Genomic DNA, 24,781 nt, shown 5'->3' on the forward strand with positions numbered 1-24,781 from the left:
TGCCGTTTGTCACTCACTTTATTCAGTCGCTTGAATGTACCTCTCCCCCCACAGGGCTAGAGGTCTACTCTGTACATTTCATTCTTCACAATAAAGAAAAGCCGCATTATTCCCTAAGTCCGGGAACAAGGGAACATTTTTAGGACATCTTTCTTTTGCAGCAGAGACAACAGCCCAGCCAATCGACAATGCCTCACCCACAAAATGCCAATTTCCTACCTCTGCCCTTTTTTTCTCCATTCCTTAAAGATCCGTAAGATTTGAAATCTCATTTTAAGAGCAATCTAGTGACCCACACAGGTCAATTTATATAAAACTAAAAATAAATAATGAGGTTCTTAAACAGGATGACTTTCTCTAACAAGGTTATCAGATGGCGAGACCAGGCTGTGGGTGAAATGAGAGATCATGAGGTACTGCAAACAGGCGGGTTAGCTCCTCCCTCCCCTGAAATCTCTTCAAGGTTCAGACGATTCAGTAGTATTAAAAGGCCTCAGCCTGCACATGCCTTAGGTGAAAGACCTGGGCAGTGATCCACAAACCAAGATGCTATTTACACACTTGGCTTTTAATAAACTGAAAGACTACGTGGCCCAACCTGAATGAGAACATGAAACTAGAGGCTTCATTCAAATAAGATTGATACCAAATATAGGTTTCTCAACCGGGAGTTATTGTGCAGAGAAGCCACGAGAGGGTGGATCAGTGCTCAAACTTTAGCGAAGGACGGATCTTCTTCCTCCCAATGTAAACAGTAAAGGTGGAGTGGTCAGTAAGAGTTCCCTTCCCACCCAAGCCAGAAGCAGGGACACAGAAAGATTTCTAATTTAACCTGGGAAACAGGCGGCAAACCAAAATCCATTTGAACAGGCCTCATAAAAGAGAAAACTCTGTTGGGAGCTCTTATAAAAAACACACAGAACTTTCATAGATGGACAAAGAGGAAATAGGGCAATGGCCTTTGGACTTCAGGGGAAAATCCATCAAGATGCTTTGAGATTCTCAGCTGAGAGAGAGTTCAACCTCCATCCACCGATGGCACCAGACATATCCCAAAAGGAGTCTCCATGAGAGTCCACCTTCTCCCCCACAACTCTTAGCTAAGATGAGCGCCCACACATCCTCCATCACCCTGTCAAACTGCAGCTGGAGCTTTGCTGACTCTCCCTCGGCTCTCCACGCTCGGGCAGATCTTGGGTCTTTACCGCCAGGCACGATTCAAGAGTTTCACCTGTGCCAGTCTCTTCGTGATCATGGTGGCAAACACCAGGCCAAAGAGGACACTGCTGATTAACACATAGTCATAGTCATCCTTCAGGACATCAAACTGTTTGGACGGGTAGACTCGAGTTTGGTAAATGTCCAGGCCATAGGCCACAACCTGGAAGGCAGAGGGAAAGAAAAATGGGTAAGAAAGGCAGCCAGTGATCCGCACAACCTCAACCTCAGGTAGGAAAGGAAATGGAACCCTCAGCTGTGTCCCCAACGGCTGTCACAGCTGGGTGGCTGTGGGCTTTACTCACCAAACAAGTGGACTCCAGGCCTGAGGGAGCAGTGTAAATACCGCGCATTCGAGAAACTGTCTGGTTATAGTTGATGAATCGCTCTGCGTGTATCTGTACATCTGGAGAATACGGGATTAGGTTCTCCTCTCTGCAAAACATCAGTCGGGACGGCATTCAAACTGCTGTAAGGTGATCCCCTGGCTGCCCTTTCAGAGTCCTGGGAGCTTTCCAGGCCACATATCTAGCCTCACATCTTCCTTCAAAGTCTACTAGGGAGTTAAAAATTTAGCAGCTAACTGTTAGGAAGGCTGTAAGAAAGGAAGCTGCGTGGAGACTAAGACTGAGATCTGGATTCCTACCTTGTTCTAAATCTAAAAACAAATAGCATACAGACAACAGTATTCACACCAGGGGAGGAAAGTCAAAGCCATTTTAAAACTAAAACACTGAGCCACTGGGCCAATTCCTGCCCTTCAACCCAGAGTGCCTGTCTACACTCCTCTGGAAAACCTGTTATCACCCCATATCTCTTCCCCAGGTTTATCCTCCCCTCTTTCACCCCCCATAGTCTCACTCTTATTCTCTCTTCACTCTAAACCAGTGATGGCGAACCTTTTGAGCTCGGCGTGTCAGCATTTTGAAAAACCCTAACTTAACTCTGGTGCCGTGTCACATATAGAAATTTTTTTGTATTTGCAACCATAGTAAAACAAAGACTTATACTTTTGATATTTATTTTATATATTTAAATGCCATTTAACAAAGAAAAATGAACCAAAAAAATGAGTTCGCGTGTCACCTCTGACACGCGTGTCATAGGTTTGCCATCACTGCTCTAAACCATACCCCTCTTTCCTTTTCTCTTTGTGCAAAAACAGATCTACTGTGCCTTCTGCTGCCCAGTTTCTCAGACCCCTAAGGGAAAAGAATTCAGGATGGGTGCGAGAAACGATGGCTGGAATTATTCAAATACTAACAGTGGCAAGCTATTGTATTCCCTACAGGACCCAACCCCCATTTCCTCCCTGACCTCATTTCCGTCTCCCCACCACCAGCTACTCTAGCCCCACTGGCCTCCCACCCTCCCTCTAACTCACTGACATGATCTTAGGGCATTTGCACTGGCTCTTCCCTCTGCCTGAAAAGTGCCCCCAGGCCTCCATAAGGCTAGCTTCTGGTCTTCAATCAAGTCACCATTTCAGAGGGGCTTCCCCTGGCCACACTTGCAGAAGTTCAACCACACATACCCCCTAACCCTGCACAACCCCAGTCCCCTTTCTGCTTTTTTCCTCCTCAACGTTTATGAGTAGCTAACATTTCATCTTATTTACTGTCCATCTCCCCAACCAGAATGTAACTCCATGAGGGCAGACATATTTGTCAGACTTGTTCACTGCTACATCCCCAGGTCCCAGCACAGTAGGACAGCATGTACCAGACTGAGGACCAAAGGTGACCTACAGGTTAAGTTCCTTACGGTCAGAGCCTTCACACTGCCACAGGGGTCTCACCTGCTTTGTTCTGTTGGGATCTCCGGACGGCGGGGATCCAGCAAGGCCTTAGGGAGGGAAAGAATGGCTCCGGAAGGTAGTCCAACTGCACAGAAAGAAGTCAAAGTGTATGTTCACACCAATCAACCCCAGATTAGGGCTAGCTACAAAAATGTCACCATCACAGAAATTTAATATTGAGTTAAAAAGGGGGAGGGGGGTCATTGAGGCTCCTAAATGGCCAAAAACCATAATCTAATAATACCCATGTGTCTGAATGAAGGTTCCCACTTTTGAAAATATTGGTTTCCTCACATATCCTGAGACATCAGGAAATAAAGTTTTAGAATTAGAAATGGGTAATGATGAGAGAGATGAGCACGGAAGGCCACTCAGATCTCTTCATCTCCTCCTTTCCCCCCAATACTACCTGCCCCGACCAATGAGTCTCCTTCCCATGAGCCAAACAAGCCACTGCGCCAGTGCAGTAGCAAGGCCAGGGAGGACACAGGACATGAGAGCTGTTTGATTCAGAAACAGTGGGGCTTAACGGGAAACTGCCAAAAGGTCTGTCCTCCTCATATTTGAGAATAAAATAGTAGTACCAAGTGCTGATAAGCTCTGAGTCCCAAATGTCTTTGGTAAAATCAACTAGACAGAGCAGCTTGCTAACCATCACTAAGTCCTGAGCTTGAACTACATAAGGACGAGAGCGAACCGTGCCAGTGTCTGCAGTCAGCACAGGCCATCTGTTAGGAATGATATCAGGGCTCACCTTTATGAGCGAAGTAAAAATGCAGAACAAAGTGGTTCATCAGAAATGAGAATTAAAAAACGTATCATCTTTTATGGATGGCAAAGCCAGAGGAGGAACTTTTCCTGCTGAAATAAAGCCCTCCTCACTGACCATCCCTAATGATGATCAAACGTGGCTCTGCCAGCAATGCATCCCTGGCTTTGTCCTTCAGTGCGGCTGCCTAAGAGACCCAGTCACCCCAGAGACCCCCCAGCCCCAGTCACTCACTAAGCAGGTGTCGGCTGGTGATGCCCCGCTCTGTGATGGTGGCTTCCATGGCACTGATGGAGGAGGGGAAGATGTAGGACTGCTGGAGGACCTGGGGCAGCTGAGGACGGTCCAGGGAGCTGAAGGCGGTGGCATTGTATTGCTCAGTGCCCTCGTAGAGCTCCAGCACGGTCAACTCGTTGCGCCGGGCCTTGGTATTCCAGTACTGGTACTGCAGAGAGAAGAGGGGGCAGCGAGGGGCTCAGCTGCTAGTCCAACTGGGCAAGGGAAATTACATGGGAAGACACCTTTCTGATTGGCTACATGCCCACGAAGGAGAGAAACCACCCAGCACCCAGTTTTCTTCCTTGCTAACAAGTTTACTAGCTTTCAGAGTAGTTGTCTCTAGGCTACCCAGAGTTCACCACAGGAAACAAAGAATTCTCCAGATTCTTGGAAATCGGAATTATAATAGCTAACATCTGAGTGCTTACTATGTGCCAGACGCTGCTGTAAGCTAGACGAAAGGTGACTGTTATTATCCCTGTCTCACAAATGATGCAACACAGAGTATAGTGTCCCTGATGGTGACACGAGCTCATCTGCGAGTCCTTACCACCACCCAGTTCTCTGAGTGCACGATGTGGACGGGGCCCTTGGCCTTCCTCTGCACGGAGGAGTGGACGATGCGCCCAGTGACACCGTCCACGAGGAAGATGCCGATGAAGGTGCGCTCGTGGTGTACGTCTGTGCTCTCGGTCACCACGGCCAGCAGGTTGGGGTTCAGGCTCTGGGGAGAAGAGAAAAGCTCCTCAGAACCACAGTGGCACATCATGGGCTCCACGCCACGGTGAGCCCTGGAGGGCGGCAAACCTGGAGTTCACTGGTCTGGCAGAGCAATCAGGTTTCCTGGTTAGAAGAGCTTCCTGTTTAGAGTCTGTCACCGCTGCACTCGTTTAGTGTCTGCTGAGTGCCATGCCATGTGCTTTGCCTACTCATTTCACTGAATCCATAAACAACTTTGCAAAGTAGCTACTATTATTACCCACATTTCAAGATGCAATGTCTTACAGGAGTTAAGCAACCTGCTCAAGTCACAGACATTGGTAACTCAAGATTCTACCCAGGTCTGCCCATTCGCTGGCCTAAGGACACTGCTCCAGCAACGCTATTTCTCTCCACCAGTGTCCTCCCTATCACTGACTCAACGGATAAGCCTCAGTTCTCTCCTTACATGACCTACAAGTACCATGTGACACGGGATCACTCCTGCTTGAAGCACTTTCTCCACCTGGCGTCCAGGACACATGCTCCCTGGTTTTCTGTTTGCCTTACTGGCCACGCCTTCTCATCTCTCTGGCAGGTTCCTCCTCATCTCCTGATCTCTTGTACGTTTCCATCTATACTTGCTCTCATGGCAACCACCATCTCATGGCTTTCACACTATCTATGGGTGCTGGCAATGCCCCACTTTATGTATCTGGGCCAGACCTCTCCCTGAACTCCAGACTTGACTAACGGACTGCCAGCTCAGTATATCTTCTTAGATGTCTTATCTCAAACTTGACTTGCCCCAACTGAACTCCTGTTCCACCCCTGCTAAAACCCGCTCCCTCTCAGAGCTCCCCATGCGTGTCTTAGACCTAGAACCTCTAAGTCATCCTCAACTCCTCTCTAACACACACACACATCCTATGCATCAACATATCCTATTGCTCCACCTTCAAAAGTATCCAGAATCAGATCCTTTGTCACCAACCCATCATCTCACCTGGATTATTACAACAGCCTAACTGTCTGCTTGCTCTACCCCTTGGCCCACGACAGGCTCATCTTGACACAGCAGGCCAAATGAACCTGTTACACCTCAGTCACTTGTCACTTCTCTGCTCAAAACTTCCCCGTGGCTCTGTCTCAGCCAAAAGGCCAGAGTGATGGCCTGTGATCTGGCCCTGTCACCTCCTGACCTGAGCAACCCAGACTCTCCTCCTCAAAGACCCTGTTCTAGTCCCGCTAGCCTCCTTGCTGTTTCTAGAACACTCCAGGCATGCTCTGATTTTTCTGTCCAGAAGGCTTTTCCCCACTCCTCACTCCCTCAAGTTTAAGTGTCATTTTCTCAATGAGACCCCCCCGTCCTTAACCACCCTATTTTAAATGTATCCCCCTTCAATTCTAAGCTCCCTTTCCCTCTTTGTAGCTTCGGATTTTTCTATGAAACTGGTTGTCATCTAACATGCTCTCTAACTTACCTGTTTACTTTCTTTATTGGCCTCTTCCAAATACAATGAGAGCCTCACAAGGAGAGGAAATGTCTATTTTGTTCACTGATGTATCTTAGTGTCTAGAGTACCTGGCACTCAAATAAATAATATGTCCACTTCACCTCCGTAACTATAGTCTAACCATGAGAAAAACATCACACAAACCAAAACTGAGAGACATTCTACAAAACACCTGATTAATACTCTTTAGAACGATCAAGGTCATGCAAAACTGTCAACTAAATGCAATGTGGAGCCCTGGGTTGGATCCTGGGGCAGAAAAGGACATTAATAGAAAAGCTGATGAAACGCAAATAAAGACTGGAGTTTAGTTAACAGTCTTGCCCCAATGTTGATGTCTTAAGTTTATGTCTTAGTTTAGACAGATGTACTATGGTCCCCAAGGGGAAACTAGAGAAGGGGCTTATGGGATTCTATGTAGTACTGCATCCTTTCTGTAAGTCTAAAATTAAGCCAAAAAAAAAAAAGTTTATTTAAAAAAGAGACTAACCTAAAAATTTGCATAATGAATATGAATCCAAAAAGCCCTATTCTTATTATGCCTTCAACATATGAAAGCACAAGTATTCTAGCATATTTTACCTCGTACGAATGAAATTACACAGTAAATTTTTTCTAGTACAAGTCAAAATGTACTTCAGAATATGTATTATTTTGGTCATTCTGAACAAGCAAAATACTGCGGTCACATGGAAGGCATCCATCAGTAAAGATTTCAAGCTGGCAGCACTGATAACAATGCTAACTGTGTGGAGGACACCATTCTAATCACGTTATATGTTATCATTAATCTTCAAAGTAACCCTATGACACAGGCTACAATCTCCATTCCATCTGTGAAAACAGAAGTCCGGAAGCCTAAGCGAATGGCCCACACTGCGGTCACATGGAAGGCATTCATCAGTAAAGATTTCAAGCTGGCAGCACTGATAATGCTAACTGTGTGGAGGACACCATTCTAATCATGTTATATGTTATCATTAATCTTCAAAGTAACCCCATGACACAGGCTACAATCTCCATTCCATCGGTGAAAACAGAAGTCCGGAAGCCTAAGCGAATGGCCCACAATGAGCAGTTAGTCTGCGGCAGAGCCTAGTCTGAACCTGGACAGCCCAACCGGAGGCTTGAGCTCTGCCTCACACTTGGCGAATGAACTTCCCGTCAAGTCTGGTCGTGGTACCCTGCTCTATGACATCTCCCCCTAGCTCAGACATCTCCCCCTAGCTCAGTCTCTGCTGTGCTGGGGGGTGGAATTAATGTCCATTACTACAGTGACTACATGCTCTCATAGGATAGTTCTGCAGCCCACTAGTCATTTCTCCATCTCCCACCCTTTACTACTAACTAGAGTGCTGGATCATAGAGACGGGCTTTCTGATGAATCAACTGAGGTTTAACCCCAGACAGTTCTATCAGTTCTATCTATCTATCTATCTATCTATCTATCTATCTAAAAGCCTAAGTGATTGTAACAACTGAACGACCAGAACGACCGATCGACCAGTCGCTATGATGCACACTGACAACCAGGGGGCAGATGCTCAACAAAGGAGCTGCCTCCTGGTGGTCAGTGCACTCCCACAGCCAACCTCCTGCAGCTGGCCGTCCTCCTGTGGCCCTTCCCCAAGCTGGCCATCCTCCCGCTGCCCCTCTCCATGGCCAGCCAACCTCCCGAGGCCCCTCACCCTCGCCAGCCTGCCAACCTCCTGCAGCCTCTCCCCCCAGCCGGCCGGCCAACCTCCCGGGGTCCCTCCTCCCGGCTGGCTGGCCCCCTGATAGGCCGGCCCCTCCCCATGGCCAGCCAACCTCCCGAGGCCCCTCACCCCTGCCAACCTCCTGCAGCCTCTCCCCCCTGCCAGCTGGCCAACCTCCCAGGGTCCCTCCTCCCGGCTGGCTGGCCCCCTGATAGGCCTTGATCACCGGCCAGGCCGAGGGACCCCATCCATGCACCAAGCCTCTAGTCACTAATAATAATAGCTAACATCGACTGGGCAATGGCCATAAGCCAGGCCCTAGACTAAGCATGAGTCTCTCAGGGGATCATCACGACCACCCTAGAAGGGCACAGTGTACGAATTTCACAGATAATACTTTAGGCTCAAAGGGATTAAATGACTCACTGGAGATCACGCACCTACAAATTCTAGAGCCAGAATTGAAACCCTTGCTCTCCTACTCTATACCAGGCTGCTGTGTCATACCTTGTAGAGCACGCTGCGGTCCCCCATCACACGGCCCTGGGAATGAACGTGCTCGCTGCTGCGCTTCCCCTTCACCTTGACGATATGCTGTACTTCTGGGGGAATGGTCAGCTCCCAACTCAGCTCAGTGGTGAGATCCTGGAGCAAAGGCAACAAAGCCGGTGCTTGTAGTCAGGAGGCTATGCCTAGACTGCAGACTGCAGTAGCTGGACACGCCCTACAGTTCATTACCTGCAGCCTTTGTGCTGGAAGAAGGTTCTGGTTTATGAAAGAAGTTTTAGAACTCACAGTTTGACTTAAAAATATACCATTAAGAAAGCAGAAAACTTATTCAATAGCTCCCCATTGTTTATCTGAGTAGGAAATATCCAAAGAAAGTTTACCACTCATTACTAAAATCAAAGAATCCGTATCCTGGGCCAGCAGTGAATGACTGAGCTGGCAGGGACCTCGAAGTACTATAGAAAAAGTTCTTTAGAGTCACAGGAAACTATACGCAAATCTGTATGGTTAAATGTTACTACAGGGGAAGGGGAAAGGTACACAAGGGCCAGCTGGGTGGGGTGCTGGTGCTGTTCTGCTTCCTGATCTGACTGCCATGTACGCAAATGTTCCCTTTTGAAAGGTCACTGAGCTATAACCTCAGAATTCTGGGTTTTTCTTAGCATTATACTTTCATTTAAACATGGGTTTAACAAAATAATAAGAGATGAAAAATAAAAAATCCTATTAATAAATGCAGGTCAATTCCATTTCACTAAGAAGAAACATCTATGAATCACGTATCTATATGGCCCACACAGCTGCTTACACAGTGTTGTGAATACACAGAAGGACCATGAAAGATGCACAGCCAACTCCTGACAGGCCTTCCATCTGGGAAAGCAGCTGGGAGCAGGGTGGAAAGGGTCTGCTCACATTTTGCTTCTGCGCTTCTGCGTCAATTTAATCTTTTACAACGAAAAACATCCCCAGAGAGCAAGGTCACCAGTCAGCTCACTCAGAGGTCAGACTGTAAGACACCCTTGGCCTGCTCCCCATGCAGTGTTGCCTCCTTTGTCTGCCCTTGGCCACCACTTACTCCGATGACATCCTCAGGATTCCACTGATTCATGACACCCACACTCCACTTTGCTCCCCTGTATCCACAAAGAACTGTCTCTTTCAGGGTCTCCTTTTTATCAACTTGGAAGGGCAATTTATTTTCACTCACAGGGTACAGAATGTATTTTCTGGGTAGACCATTTCCTATGCTGTTTATCTGAAAGGTTGGCTGTTACAAAATGTCAGAAAAGGGCACTGCATTTTAAAACAACAGATAATACATTTAGATGGCATTTACCATGTGTCAGGCATTGCTTTATGTGATTTATATGTATTAAGTCCCTGCTCCTCACACTAACCCTATGAGGTAGGTACCATTATCATCTTATTTCATAGACAAGAAAGCAGAGGCAGAGAAATCCTACACCCAAGGTCACAAAGTTAGTAAGTGAGGTTTCACACATAGGCAGTTGGGTCCAAGCTCTTAATCTCTATATTATAGTACCTCTCCAAAGGCCCTAAGGGACAGGACTGAAGGACCGTCTGGTGAGGCCACAAATTACTCCTCTATGCAGCCCTGCTAGTGAGACCAAGACCAGGCCCGTATGAACCTCCGAGCTGGGCCTCAGAAACACTGTGTATCACTGTTTGTAAGAATTGGACTCAAGTACGTCAGGGTCAGAGCAAATCTATCCCATTTCTGAAGTAAAACTCAAAGCACACATTCTATCAAGAGTGAGTTAATAACACCATATTCATATAGAAAGTACTATTACTCAACCCCCATTCCCACCTCCTACCTTCCCCCAAATGGAGAACAATGTCCCTTCTCACTGCCATAGAAAAGGAATGAGAATGAGAACTCCATGGGAGCAGACTTTGTTGTTGACTGCTTTTTCCACAGCACCTAGAACCATGCGCAGGATGAGAACTCCATGGGAGCAGACTTTGTCTGTTGTTGACTGCTTTTTCCACAGCACCTAGAACCATGCCTGCCATGTGGTAGCCTCTCAATAAATATGAAAATTACTTTGAATCAGACATCAGGACTATGCTGATCAAAATTTTCAATAGAATGAATAGCATAATTGACTTCTTAGTCAAATAACCTCTCCCTGAAGGTTCTTGCCTGGATGCCCCTTCCCTACCTTCCGAAGTCGATATCCACACAGCCGTCCCTGTTCTGCATCCACCAAGTAGAAGAAGATGGAAGGGGCTAGCTCATGAAGCTGTCGCAAGACATTCCGAGTGGCTGGGAAAGCTGTGACCTTGAACATCCATAGAGCCCAAGAAAAGAGTTAAAGGAAAAGGTCAGGAGTCTCTAAGCACTTTCTCAATTACTATTACTATTTCCCATCAAAGAAAGCCTTAATAAAACAGCAAACCTTAAAGAATTAGTCTACTGAACTCAATTAGGGCTTAAATTTAGATCTGTTAAGACCCTGAATTTTCATCAGTGCAGAAAGAGTAATCAAGTCGCTTAGAGATGCCCTACAAGCCCAAATGTGTGCTGACTGCAGACAGCCCCAGCTCTGGTCCACCGGCTGTTGTCTGACCACCCCTGCCCCACACCCAACTCTACGTGGATGTCCCCCGCCACTCCATGTCATACCTTGTACTCATCGTCTATCAACAGCAGCACCTTGGCATAGTCTTGATCCATGATGGGCAGAAGCAAAGACTGCAAGATGGGGCGCTTCAGCACTGGGGGAGCCACCTGACTCCACTTCCCAAAAATGGGATTGAAGACATAGAGAGAACTCATTCCTGTCTCCTGAAACGGGCAGACTGTCAGATTCCACCGTGGAAAGAATGCACATCCTAGGAGTGAATCTGGGACTGGAGCTCAACTGTGCTGCATTCCTTAGTCTTTCCTTAGTCCTGGCTGAAGGTGAATGGTTCCCAAGGCTAATGTGTCAAAAGGAAAATAAACTTCCTCTTGACTCCAAAGCTAACCAAGAACTGGGCAGGCTGAGGGGCAAATAAAATGGTCAATAACCAAATCAGCAACCCCAGGGCAGCCATTCCAGCAGAACGCTTCCCAGCTCCCTTCTGACAGTTCCAGAATGAACCGACAAAAATCCATCTAATTCTGGGAAGCAGGGATACAAATACTAGTAGCTTTGTGTCCTGCTGTCTCTCATCTACAGACGAGAAAACAGCCACTCAGCTACCACCAGCCGCCTATGCTTGGGAAGAAGACGAGCTGGCTTACTACACATCTGGTAAAGTCACCCCCACTTTCCAGTCACTCCCACCTCAGTCCTGGATGGTTCCTTCACTCAGGAGAAAACTGGAAGAAACAGAGCTCTAACCCCTGAATACTGATCTTTAACACTCATACAATTCTAAGGGCTTAGGAGAAATTTAAGTTACAAAACACCAAAAAGCCACACCACTTTGGTTCAAATCAGAGGTGGCCTCACCTTGTCCTTTACCAGGAGGGTGCACTGTGGGGGGTGGGGGAAGTGAGCAGTGGTTCTCTGCACCATCAGTTTAAAGGAGGAGTCTGGCTTGACATTGGGGAGATATTGTTTCCACAGGATGGTGCCAGAGCTGCTCTCAATGCCAAAAAGCTGCAAGATAAACAAGTAACTGGCTCACTACTAGAAAGACAAACCAAAGAACTGATTCTATCCATGAAAACTAGAGCCCATGCTCTCCCCCACCACCCCAGAGCCTCTGGGGGTTTGGGACCTGGGCTCACCCCCTCACCTTGCCTGAGGCTGTCACTGTCACCACCATCTTCTGGAGGTTGAACTCATCTCTGGCCAGGGTGTCAATGCTGATCTCATTCTTAATCTGACTTCGGGGCTTCCGAGCATCATAAAACATTTTCCAGAGGTGGGAGGTCCACGCCTGCAGCAGGATGAGCTGGGACGAGAGGCGTTTCAGGAACATCCCCAGCAAGCCGTCTGGTGTCAAGGAAAAGGTAATAAATACAGCTGAGGCTCCCTCCCCACCAGACTAGGTGTGTCCAGCAAGGGGGTACTTGCTTTTCCTAACTAGGCGTCGCTCTCTCTCCTGTGGCTTGACACCTCAGGCTGCACGTCCAAGGAGCGGTCCTGTGTCTGATGCCAACAGTCTCACACCCAGGGACAGCCAGGCAGGAACTTCCAAACCTACTCACCTGGCTCATAGTACCGCACCTGCCTGGATCTTGGAATAGGAGACTAAGAGGTCAGGGATCAGCCATGCAGGATGCAGCCATGCTGTGAACGTCTCGACCACAGCCCCACATCCAGAATGGCCAGAGGAAGGCTCTGGGTGCCATGAAACCAAAAGAGGGAGGGATGTGGGGTGCAGGGATGCATATGTCTGTGTATCATGAACGGGTACTTCCATTTCCCGCTGCTTCACCCCTATTCTGTCAACTGTTTGACCAGACCCAACAGACCTACTTGCAACCAATTCCCGGGGCTATCACTCACTCTCCCCTGACTCCATCAATGACACCACGACCCTCAAATCTCCTCCTCAGGGCAGATTTGGTCACTGAAGCAGGTTGCACAGTAAAGAGCATGGCCTCTGGCGTCTGGCAGACCTGGGTTAAAATCCCAACTCCACTGCTTACAACTTAGTGACCTTGGGAAATGTACTTGATCTTCTGGCCTCTGGTTCCTCATCATTAAATGGCATGTAATCACTGACTGGGCTATTGCAAGATGACACATGATGTACACACAGGGTTTCGCACAGTGTGGGATACACGTTAAGTGCTCACTGAAAAGGAGCGGTGCCCTTTCTTATGTAATGTTTATTCAGGTCAAGGAAGAGCAGTGAGAGGCAAACAGGACCAGTCACAGCCATAGCAGTCCACGCACACACAGTATAGACCTTGTTGATGCAAGTCAGGAAAAACAAAGAATTAATCAAAAGCTAGTCATGTGGACAGGCAATGAGCAACACGGTGGCAGAAAGCAGATTTTACCTTGAATCGCTGGATCCAGGCCGCAAAAATAAATAGTAAAGTCAAATTAATCCTCAGCTTAAGAAAACAGCAATGCCTACCAGGGAACCTGGCCCAGAGTAGGCCCTCAGTAAATACCTGTTGGACAGCGAGATGAATGGATGGAAGGGACAGAGGTGGGGGTAGGAGTGGCTCAGAGTATAGGGAACTGAGTCCATCCTGGGGGGTGGGATGTGGCCAGGCTCAGAGGGCAATGGCCTCAACAACTAGGTCAGTTAACCCAGTCATGTCTCTAGAAAGGTATGGCTGTTGCTTTGGGGACAATGGGTGTATAGTGCCTGGCAAATTTTAGGTGCTCAGACAATGGTAGCTCTTACTATACTAAACTAAGTTTCTTTTCCTCAAGGCCCTTCCCTAGAGGAAGTCGCAGGTGACACCGTTCATAGAAAAGAATGGGCACATAAACCATATGGCCACAAAGCACTACAAACTGGTCTCAGAGCCGGTTCAGATCAGACTGGCACCCGGCTGCACCCTGGAAGCCAGAGATGCTGTGAGACAGCATTGCCAGTGGTCCAACTAACAGACACATTCCCAAAGCATCCCCTGCAGCGACTCTGCTGGCCCGACCTCTTGGGTTCATACCTGCCTTCTTGCCAAATTCTCCTTCCAGCTCAGCCTGCGCCCCAGTCAGGGGGAGGTCCACCATCTCCAGGCACACCACTTCTGCCAGAGACTCCTCCCGGCTCCACAGCACCGCCTTCCCTGCTGGAAAGAGCATGGGCACAACGCTAGGCCCCTCACCTCCTGAAGAGACTCTCCTCGGTGGCTCAGGGATGCCCTGCAGCTCTTGTGTGACCAAGAGAAGCCAGAGCAAGGGGCTGGATTCAGTAACTCAAGGGAAGAAAGTTCCATGTCCCAGCCAAGAAGGCTAAGGAATTCCTCAAAAGCAGGTGACATGCTCTGGAAAAAACATCGGGGTACGCTCTGCGGGACTCTTCCACAAGCCTGTCCACAGCAACAGAGTCTGACTGGAGCTCCCGGGCAGGCCGAAAATAAATGGGCTGAATGAGGTCGCTTACCCAGCTGCTGCAGGAAAAGGAGCAGATGGTCCTCTGTCTGCACCAAGGCCCGGTAGCCCACGGAGTCGTCCTTCTTCAAGAACACCTGGATGTACAGCTATAAGCCAAAGAGTCAAGACCACTGCAGTCAGCGAGAATTCAAATGCCTCACAGAGCATCATTCAGGTCAGAGGTCTAGGTCATGGCATTATCAGATGTCTAAATAATACAGTTATTACCTGGACTCCAATAAGATAACACGTGTTCTTAGGAGTCAACACAATGTTGCTAGGCTCGCCCTCAGACCTTGTCATGGAGGAAACCCAAGGAGTCCCATATCATTCACCATGTGCCAATCACAACCCACTAAGTAAACAGGAGGCCAGGATTACAATTCCCATTTTATTTTATTTTTTAATCCTCACCCAAGGATAGAGGATATTTTTTTCCATTGATTTTTAGAGAGTGGAAGAGAGGAAGGGAAGGAAAGAGAAACATCAATGTGTCTCATTGGTTGCCTCCCACACACACCTGACCAGAGCCAGGGAGCTAATCTGCAACCCAGGTACAAGCCCTTGGCCAGAAATTGAACCTGAGACCCTTTGGTGCTAGGGCCGATGCGCTGACTGCTGAGTACACCAGCTAGGGCATACACCTCCCATTTCAGAAACAAAAGCCCAGCCCAGAGAGGCTGAGGAACACAACTGAACGTGCACAAAGACAACACAGGCAGCAACGAAGAACGCCAGCTGCAGGGCTAGCGACTTCTTGCTAGCTCTGTGCCTCGGGATAGGGCCCTGAATCTCTGGACAGTTTCCTCGTTTGTAATAACCACCTCACAAGACTGATGGGAGGGTTAGATCAATTAGTGCATCGTGAAAAGCTTAGCACAGTGCCTGGCACAGCGATAACTTGGAATGAATGGTACCACTTTTACTGTTAGTCACAGGGATTTGTGGCTGGTCAGTGGGTCAGGAAGGACTAGAACCCACGTCCAGAGAGCTCTAATCCAGGACCCGTGGCTGTGACCCGGCCCTGAGGAAAGGGAACCCCACACTGAGAAGCCCACAGGACGGAGCCTGAAGACAAAGGCTCCCACTCACCCGCTCCGGCCGAGTGCCGTTCTGTTCCAGGCTAAAGGTGATTGTGGTGTCGAGCAGCCGCCGACCTGTCTCCACTAAGTAGAGGTTGATGGTGTAGGTCTGGTTGAAGCAAGCCAGCGTGTCCTAAGGGAACAGACAGCACAGGTCAACTTGAGGGGTTCCCCCAAAGCAAAGTCCCCCAAAGGAAGTCTAATAACTGGGGGCAATACCCTACAAAAGAACCCAGGCCAAGACAGGAAATACATGCAAAGGAAAGTAAGAGAAAAGAAAGCTAAATCCTAAGGCAGAACTAAGACACCTGAGTAAATAAAATTACAACCACTGTACTTGTCCCGGAGGAAGCCAGTGCAGCGTAGCAGAGACTTCCCCAAGAGGTAAAACCGTCAGCAGGGAAGTGACAGAACCTTCGGAAAAGCTGATGAGAAAGAGCCACAGCAGGAACCTGTGCCCCAGCCAGCGCCCCATGCTCTGCTCCAGTGCAAATGCACAGATTAAAACAACTCTACCAGCTGGGAGCCCAGAAGAAATGGGGAAACTAAGGCCCAGAGGAGAAAGTGGGTAAGAACAGATTCTAGAGTTTCTACTTCCTAATCTCCCAACTGAAAAGGATCAAGAGAACTATCATTTACACAATTCAGGAGACCCCATTTGAGACTGGAACTCCAGACCAGCTCATGGCCTAAGCTGCACCCCCAACTTCATGGGGTGACCCCCTGGGTCTAAGTCTGGCACAGTGCCCAATGCCACACCCTACCTGCGGACTAGACTTCTCCGAAAAGCTCCCCAGTGACCCATCTTCAGAACTGCTAGATTTCTGCTAGAGAAAAAAGGACAGAAGAAGGAAATTGAGCCAAAGCGTCACTTCCCAGTTACCAAAATGAAGTTTTCACCCGTCTTCTCAACACTTGGGAGAAGGCAAATCGCAATTTCTCATTCCTAGCCACAAAGCCTATGCCACCCTTAATAGTCCCAGATGAAAGTGAAGCATCACGTTAGGGTCCACTCCTGGGGACCAAGGGGGTGTACAGAAAGCTCTATAGAACTTAGTTCTCAACAGCCTGCTGCCCCCTGGGCTCAAGGTGACCAGGAGACTAGCCCAGACTTTCGGTTCCCTGGGCTCCTGGCAGGAAACCCCCAGTGCGGACTTTACTCTCAATACTCACCACTTCATTCCGACAGGTCATGACTGCAGCCACTGTCTTCTCCCCGGTGGTGGCGAAGCTCACTAGGGCAGTCTGGGGGGAAAGCAGGGTGTCAGTTCCTAAATGGGCCTTTACTAGCCAGCAGCCTTCCAGAGGGCCACCTCTACAGGAAGGCCCCTTGGCCGTGGAATTGAAAGTTCTCCCAACTTGAGAGTATAATGGCCAGGGCATGGGAGAGCAGAGGAAGGGCTAGCTACATCTACAGCTGAAAACGGCACAGGCACAGTCAATCCTCAATCCTACGCAGCTCTCAGTACCTGTGGGAAGCTGTAATTACTGTCCTCACTTCCCGAGGACTCAGAGGAAGGTGCCAGTTTTACTCTAAAGGTGCTGTATAACTCTTAGAAGAAAAACTATCCCATTTCTGCTCTAAGGCTAAACCCTCTCAAGCCACTTTTGGAAAGATGTCTTCTATCCTGAGCAAATGCCTGCAGCTTCAAAGGTGGGGATTTCCAGCATCCATGTTGGCTGGATGGTCCTGAATCCTAGCACACCATGCGGCCTGCAGTTACCTGTGGGAGGTTTTTTGAGCAAATGCCTGCAGCTTCAAAGGCGGGGATTTCCAGCATCCATGTCTTGGCTGGATGGTCCTGAATCCTCGCACACCATGCGGCCTGCAGTTACCTGTGGGAGGTTTTTGAGCAGACTCAGGACCCCGTGATGGTAGTGCAGGAGAGCATAGTGGCTTGGGGACAACTGCAGGAAGAACTGGGCCCGAGAAGGATCCACTGGGTTGGGCTGTGTGGACAGGACCCGGGGCTGGAATCCACTTGCATATTCTAAGTCGAGAGACTACAAGACAAGAGGGCGGAGGGTTAGGGTTAGAAGCCGAGAAGTCAGGTTTCCATCCAGGCCTGCATCCTCTGCCCCACTTTGCCAATGAAAGTAACTAGGCCGTGGCGTGTGGCTCTGAAGTTCCCATTCAGGTTCTCCAAAGAGGAATGGCCCACCTCCCCTTTCACCAGTTCAGCCAGAGGCCCGGCCTTCTCTCAACAGCTGCCAAGGCCAGGAAGGAAGCAGTGACACTGGGAGAGACTTTTCTAAGCGGCGAAGACTGTGCCTCCGGCCAGTGAAACAGCGCTGGCCTCTCACCTGCAGTGGGATCTGCCTCAGCTCCCACTCCGTCTCCAGGGCCAAGGTTTGGAGGGACCGTGAGCTCGGGTCAGGGCACACCAGGACAGCCTCGTCCACCACACCGCAGGCTCCGGTGAGGCTCTGCAGCCAGGGAGTTGAAACCCTGACCTATGGGAAAGACACGTAACAGGAGGCCAGTGAGGGTGTTTACACTTCCCACTCAGCTCTTCAGCAGTGTCACCGCCAGTTCCCACCAGGGCCTAACCACAAGGCTTTTCATGGTTGGTTCCAAAGTTCTTCCTGTCCCCCAGCCTCCCGAAAGCTCCAAAGCCAGAGAAAAATCCCAATTTTCTACCTGGATGCTAGAAAAATATGCCAGATTACTTTTTAATACCAGACACTTCAGATAAGCATTTATTTACTCTATCTGTCATTTGGGGTTTCTCTATGATTATTTTACAATATTAGTTTGCAAGACACTGTAGGCAACAAACGGATCTATGCAACTCTTTTAGCCACCACAGGAGAGCACTCTGGGCGAATGCCAGGGCTTAAATCAATACCTGGTGAGGAGAAGGCAGCCTCCAAGTGACAGGAACAGGGAACTTCAATGGCTTTTGCCAACTGAGTTCTCTGGTCCTAGTGCAAGGAAGGGCTCTATCTATTCCCTCCTCAATTCACAAGGCTCCTCAGGAAGATGCCTGACCGTACCTGCTGCACAATCTCTCCATCTTCCACATTAAACTTGACAATGTTCACATGGCTGAAGGGAACAATGCCGAGGGCCCACACCACCCCAGAGCCGTAGGAATACACCATCTGGTAATGGATGCTGTCACTAAGAGAGGGAAGAAAAACAGGGAGCAACAGCTTCAGCCACAGGGCAGGGGTCCTCCAAGACTAGGCTGCCAGGTCTTCAGCCAGAGGTCATCTACTCTCAGTCCCCAAATAGGTTTTGTTTGTCTCACACAGTCTTTTTTATTATTTCAATTAATAAATATGTGTTGTCCACATTCAGAACTGAGATTTTACATGTAAAGACCAGATTTCTAGCTTTTCTTAAAAAGATGTGGCAACACTACCCAACACTGCATCCTATAGGGCACTTATCAGCTGAGTAAGGCTGCCCCCTTGAGGTAGGCCAGGCTCACCGCAGCTCCCAAGAATCCCCACAGAGCCTGCTACTAGTATCTATGCACTTGGTCCTATAGGAATCTGACTTTTTGGTCCCTGCCTGAGGTGGTCTAAGTAGAATTTTCCTCCCTCCCTCCTATTCCTTCTCAGCTTCAATGCTTCCCACCACCAGGACCTCTGGGAACCATCTCAAATCTCACTAAGCTCCTACCCTGGGCCTTCTTGAGTTGTTATAAGTCTGACTTGAACTAGAAGTCAAAAAGCCAGAAGCAGTAGGACCATGAGCAAGAGAATCAGTCCCCTTGCTTGACTGGCTCTCCTGCCTAGTTTGAGAGTTTCTCCTCACTGCAATGGCAACTGCAGAGGTAGCACAGCCCTTGAGTTCAGGCCTAGATCTAGTGAGCCCAACACACTACACATGATCCCAACATAAGGTAAGCCTGGGCCAAAGCAAATGTTTCAACCCTAAAGGAGAAAGAGGGGCTTGTAGAGAGCAGGACCAGGTAGCCATCATCTGGTGGGAGGGCAGCCTTACCTTTCTGGGAGATGTTCCACCCACTTTAGGTGCCCACTGGAGAGGTGATGGAGGGCAAGAGTGGTCTTCTTCAGGACCGCAACGTACCGCACTGACTCCTGCAGGCCTACCAGCCCAAGTGCCTGGAAACTGAGCACAGGTACAGGGTGAGCACTGCCCAGTGCCTCCAGAGCCTCAGGCTACAGGAGACAATCTGGCACACTACCACTGTAGGCAAGAAAATAGATTTTGGGCTCCAATGCATCTGGATCCTAGCCTGGCTCTGCCTCTTTGAACCACTAGGCCATAATACTTCCCTCAAGCCCCCCGAATCTACTAAGGGTTGTTCCCACCTTCCCAGGGGACTTCACAGCAACCAGGCCAACCCCCCACCATGGCACCCCTCAGACAGTATTGTCATTACTGGGCTACATGCCTGCCTCCCCCAACTGATAACGAGTTCCTTGATGACAGAAACTAACTCACATTCACATGTGTGTTCCCACTGCCCGGGGGCTCCCCAAGTGTTTACCAAACAAATGACTATTGGATGCATAACCTAATGCACATGTTCTTATTAAACAACTTTAGCAAAGATGTAACAGTACTTCGAGCTGTTCTCTAAACACAAAATTAAAACATTGAAAGTTTTATATTATGTTCTTGTACCTACAACACTGCAAAGCTCTCAAGTCATGGTAAGATTAGAAAAAGCAGTTAAGTACAATAAATACTGCAACTAGCTCAGAGCTCTGCATCTAAGAGGTGCTTAATAAATGCTGGCTGAGTAAACACGTGTTCCATAACCTCAAAAACATCAAGTCCTGGCCAGTGTGGCTCAGTTGGTTAGAGAACCGAAAAGTGGTAGGTTCGATGCAGGGTCAGGGCACATATCTAGGTTGTGGGTTCAATCCCGGTTGGGCACACACAGGAGGCGACTGGTTGACTGATGTTTCTCTCTCATATCAATGTTTCTCTCTCTCTCTCTCTCTCTCTCTCTCTCTCTCTTCCTTCCTCTCTCTAAAAATCAATAGAAAACATATCCTTGGGTGAGGATTAAAAAAACAACAACAACAAAAAAAAACCACATCAAAAACTGGGCATTTAATGCTCTTTGGCTCTGTAGTGGTCACTGGGGGAAAAGCCAAAAGACCCAGAGTTGCTACCCACACAGATCTGTGCTCCAGCAAAGCCCTGAACCATGCCCAGATGAAATACAGCTTCTTCCCCTCTACCTGCCACTGTCCAAGGTAATCTCCCAATTCAGGCCCCCGATGTTAGTCTCCCAGGAACGCATGATCCGCCCACCATTGGACACAGTGACTGCATCTGGAAGAGAAAAAACCATGGTGACATCATCTCCCAGATTGGAGCTCTGTAGCCTCCGAGGGCCTGTTAGCGGTAACCTTGCCTCTGATGTAAGAGCTATTTGGGAACACCCCTTCTCCTTTCCCTACCAGACCCAGTGCAAGGAATGAGGAGAGGGAGCCAACACCACGAGAGAAGCAAAGCAGGACTCTGCTTACCCTGTCCGTACAGCAGCATGGCGTCCACTGCCCCTTCCGCCGTGCCCTTGTCAACATGGCGCCACACTGAGAGACAGGAGAGTCAGACATTACTACGCAATAGAGAGAGGCATCCAAGAAGACAGGTGGGAGAAAACAAGAGAGGTCTTTGTTTGCACAGCGGTGCCCAATTTTATTTCAAGGGAGGGAAGAACTACAGAGAACTGGCGATGACCCACCCGCACTCACTGGGTAACAAGGGGAGGTCTCTGCACTCCCTTCTCCACTACCACCTCATCAAGCATGTAAATGAGTAATGACATAATTAACAAAACCTATATGATCCACAAGAAAAATAGTGATTATAAATTACATATGCATGATTTTAGTGCCTAAAAAATCCCTAAAAGCAGTATAAGTAATTGGGAAGGTGGCAATCCAAATCTTTAATGCAAAATAGGGTAATATGTTTTTTGCAGCAATACCTACTTTAAGAATAGTTAGGACTTGGTCTGAGGGAATAAACTACAAAGGCCTGTAATAGGAATATATTAAATGACAAGACTAAAAAAAATAAAATAAGTTGTCAGAATCCAGTAAGAGATGCATCTTTTGGCCAACTTGTCCCTAACTTGGAACCAGCCAGGCAGACTTCGCAAGCCACAGACCATTCTGGATTCACTATGGTCAGCCATTCCATCCCAAGCTAACGCCTACAAAATTTACTCACAGATCTCCCCAGTCCGGGAATTTAAGGCTGCAATCACGTTCTTCTCTGTGGCCACAACCAACTTTTTGGATCCCGGGGAAAATTCCAAGGAGGCAAATTTGAGCTTCCCAATATACTGCTGTCTCCTAGAGAAAAGGGAAATGTGAGGGGCCAAATCCATCACTGCACAAAATGCTTTGGAAAAAGACAACTGCACAAACACAGCTATCCGCATCATACCTATCCTAGGGCACGGGAGAAATGTTTGTTAATGAGGAGACCTGACCCAAAGCAGGATTTCTATACAATGTAGTCTGAAGCAAAGGGAACAAGAATAGCCCTAACAGATGAAAAATACAAGCCTTCCTTCTACATGTAAGCACATGTTTATCTCAAGATCAGTGCCACCCCAAAGAGCACCTGGCCTACATCCCACCAGAACAAACATTACGGTTCTCTCTGTAGTCATTAATAGTGGGACAAGGCACTCATAGGACACACGAGGGAAGAGGCACAAACCCTGTTGTCCATGAACATGCAATCCAACTTTTCCTTCTATTTTCACTGACCTCTGGAGAAAAAATTATGCAAATTTTACAACAAAACTCCATAGACCGGTTCAGGCTTTGTTCTCTACAACCTTTTCTAGCCCACACCATGTTCAGGATCCATTTGACCCATTACTCATATACTTTCTTGGGACTATACATATCTCATCACTTTCAACACTCTTACCTAAGCATAAAGAGAATGCAATTAGCTTTGTATGGCAGACTACCAAATACATAGGAGGTGTTTTTGCACATTGCTATTAATGAAAAAGTGCTACATTCTCCAACAGAGTGGTGAAGGCCAGGGGAGGGATGGCAGGGGCTGGGTGGATGTAGGCAAAGAGGGGGGGAATGGGGGACATTCTGTAATAGTGTCAGCAATAAAAAAAAATAAAGTACTGCATTCTCTAGCAAATTAATCACACATGATGCTTACACTGAATTCCTCGTCATGATGTTGTTTGGTCTGGGTTTTTTTTTTGGTTTTTTTTTAAAGAAGAAACTAGCCAAAACCGGTTTGGCTCAGTGGATAGAGCGTCGTCCTGCGGACTGAAAGGTCCCAGGTTCGATTCCGGTCAAGGGCATGTACCTGGGTTGCGGGCACATCCCCAGTAGGAGTTGTGCAGGAGGCAGCTGATCGATGTTTCTCTCTCATTGATGTTTCTAACTCTCTATCTCTCTCCCTTCCTCTGTAAAAAATCAATAAAATATATTAAAAAAAAAAAAAAAGAAGAAGAAACTAAGCTGGTAGTGGAGAGACAGGCTTATATTACATTTGACAGTTTCTGCCAGGATTTCCAACTACTTGACTCTCACTGTATCCAATGAACATGCCATGAAGTACACAGGACGATTATTACCCATTTTACAGGTGAGTAAATCAGAGTCCACTGAAGTCATCTAATTACTGTCAGAACCAGAATGGAAAACTAAGATCTTCTGACTCTAAACCCATGCTCTCTTTTAAAATATCGTTATCTGGACTATAGAGTAATGCCTGCTCATTGTAGAAATGTGAAAAATATACAAAAGTATAACAAAGAATATAAAAAATGTCCCAAATACCACCACCATAAATGTATTAACATGTTGGAGTATGAACATGTTGGTGTATTTCCTTCCATTTATTTTTCAGCTTGTAAATTGCATATGCCTAGTGTTTGCTACATTGGAATCATACATGTTATATTGTGAGCATTTACCCCATCATTAAAAATGTGACATGTTGCATTTGTCACCCCGTCTTATATCACACACTTATACAGGAGGTCCTGGAATAATGTTGTTTCATTGTAACGATTTGCGTGGGGACTTAACTCTTGCTTATATCAATTAGCCTATGGGAAAATTGGTTTTGATGTATGTGGTTTTGTTTAAAATTGCAGAACCTACTGAATGGCATTAAGTGAGGGCTTGCTGTATACCTGCCCCACAAGCTCCTTCACATCTCTGTATCCACAGCACCTGGAAGAACCACTGACCACTACAGGCACTCCACAAATACGTGAATTAACTTGCCTGATTCAAAAGACTTCACAGCGGAGATATCTGAGTGGGGACCTGAAGGTTGAAATGCCCCCTGAACAGCAACAATAATGGGTAACATTTATTGACTGCACTCCATGAGCCAGGCACTGTGCTAATTTATGGGAAGTATCTCGATCATCCTTACAACCACTGAAAGAGGTCATGTACCGTATTAGTATTAGTAAACCATGTTACAGATCATGAAAACACGGCACAGAATGGTCAAGTCACTTTCCCAAGATCACACAACTCTTAAATGGCAAAACTGAGATTCAAACAAAAGCAAGCCAGCTCCAGGGCCTCAAGGAAGAAGGTGAGGGATGGGGGGGGGGGCGGGTAAGTGAGTGAATGGCACCTCCATGGATGGCACTTCCGGTCGATGTAAAACTTTCGCGAACCTGATCTGAGGCCACAGCTGGGTGGGGCGGGAAGGGAGGCGAAAGGAAAGAGGCCTCCGTTTAGGACGTGTAACACCCAAGGTCCTGCGCACGCGCCCGCGAGATGCCCATTCGAGGAGGCATGAGAGTCCCCTGAGGGCTGTCGGCCTCTGGCTCTCAGGTCAGAACCTGACGTCATCGAGAAGCGGCCCGATGGGGCGGCAACCAGACCCCGAGCCTGCGAGACGTCACCTGGCGTCCCGGGCTGCGACCTGCACAGTCTCGCGGGGCGGCCTAGAAGCGCCCTCACGTTTGGTTTAAGGCTCTGCTGTCGCCACCTTAAAACTTCACTTCTGAATAAGGGTCCCACGTTTTTTATTGCACTGGGCCCCGCACGTCATGAAACCGAGCCGGTCCTGCTGCCTGTAACCCCCCTCGCTTTAGCAGGCAGGAGACAGGTGCGGGCCAGATAGCCGCATATTCCCCGAAGGAGCCCCGCACGCACGCACCAATCAAACTTGCCCACTTGGTCTTCGTAGACTGCAGCCGCAGGGATAAGCAGGGCAGCCCACAGCCAGCACCGACA

The 24,781-nt window shown here is 48.1% G+C and overlaps 1 protein-coding gene across 1 annotated transcript; it reads right to left on the bottom strand.

Annotated features, from left to right (window-relative positions):
- EMC1 (ER membrane protein complex subunit 1) lies at positions 1-24,775 on the bottom strand (the record flags this gene model as incomplete). Its single annotated transcript, XM_005883027.1, has 24 exons — positions 1-1,381; positions 1,524-1,653; positions 3,017-3,101; positions 4,020-4,230; positions 4,615-4,788; positions 8,485-8,622; positions 10,677-10,796; positions 11,141-11,302; positions 11,955-12,104; positions 12,244-12,443; positions 13,460-13,468; positions 14,084-14,206; positions 14,521-14,617; positions 15,603-15,725; positions 16,357-16,419; positions 16,766-16,837; positions 17,429-17,596; positions 17,897-18,046; positions 18,590-18,716; positions 19,548-19,676; positions 20,762-20,855; positions 21,053-21,118; positions 21,762-21,886; positions 24,705-24,775. Coding segments are annotated over 24 exons (2,967 nt in total), but the record flags the coding sequence as incomplete, so codon positions are not given.
- Positions 24,776-24,781: the final 6 nt, after the last annotated feature.

The sequence above is a fragment of the Myotis brandtii genome, unplaced genomic scaffold (genome assembly GCF_000412655.1).
Source record: "Myotis brandtii unplaced genomic scaffold, ASM41265v1 scaffold754, whole genome shotgun sequence".
In the NCBI taxonomy this organism is placed as follows: Eukaryota; Metazoa; Chordata; class Mammalia; order Chiroptera; family Vespertilionidae; genus Myotis; species Myotis brandtii.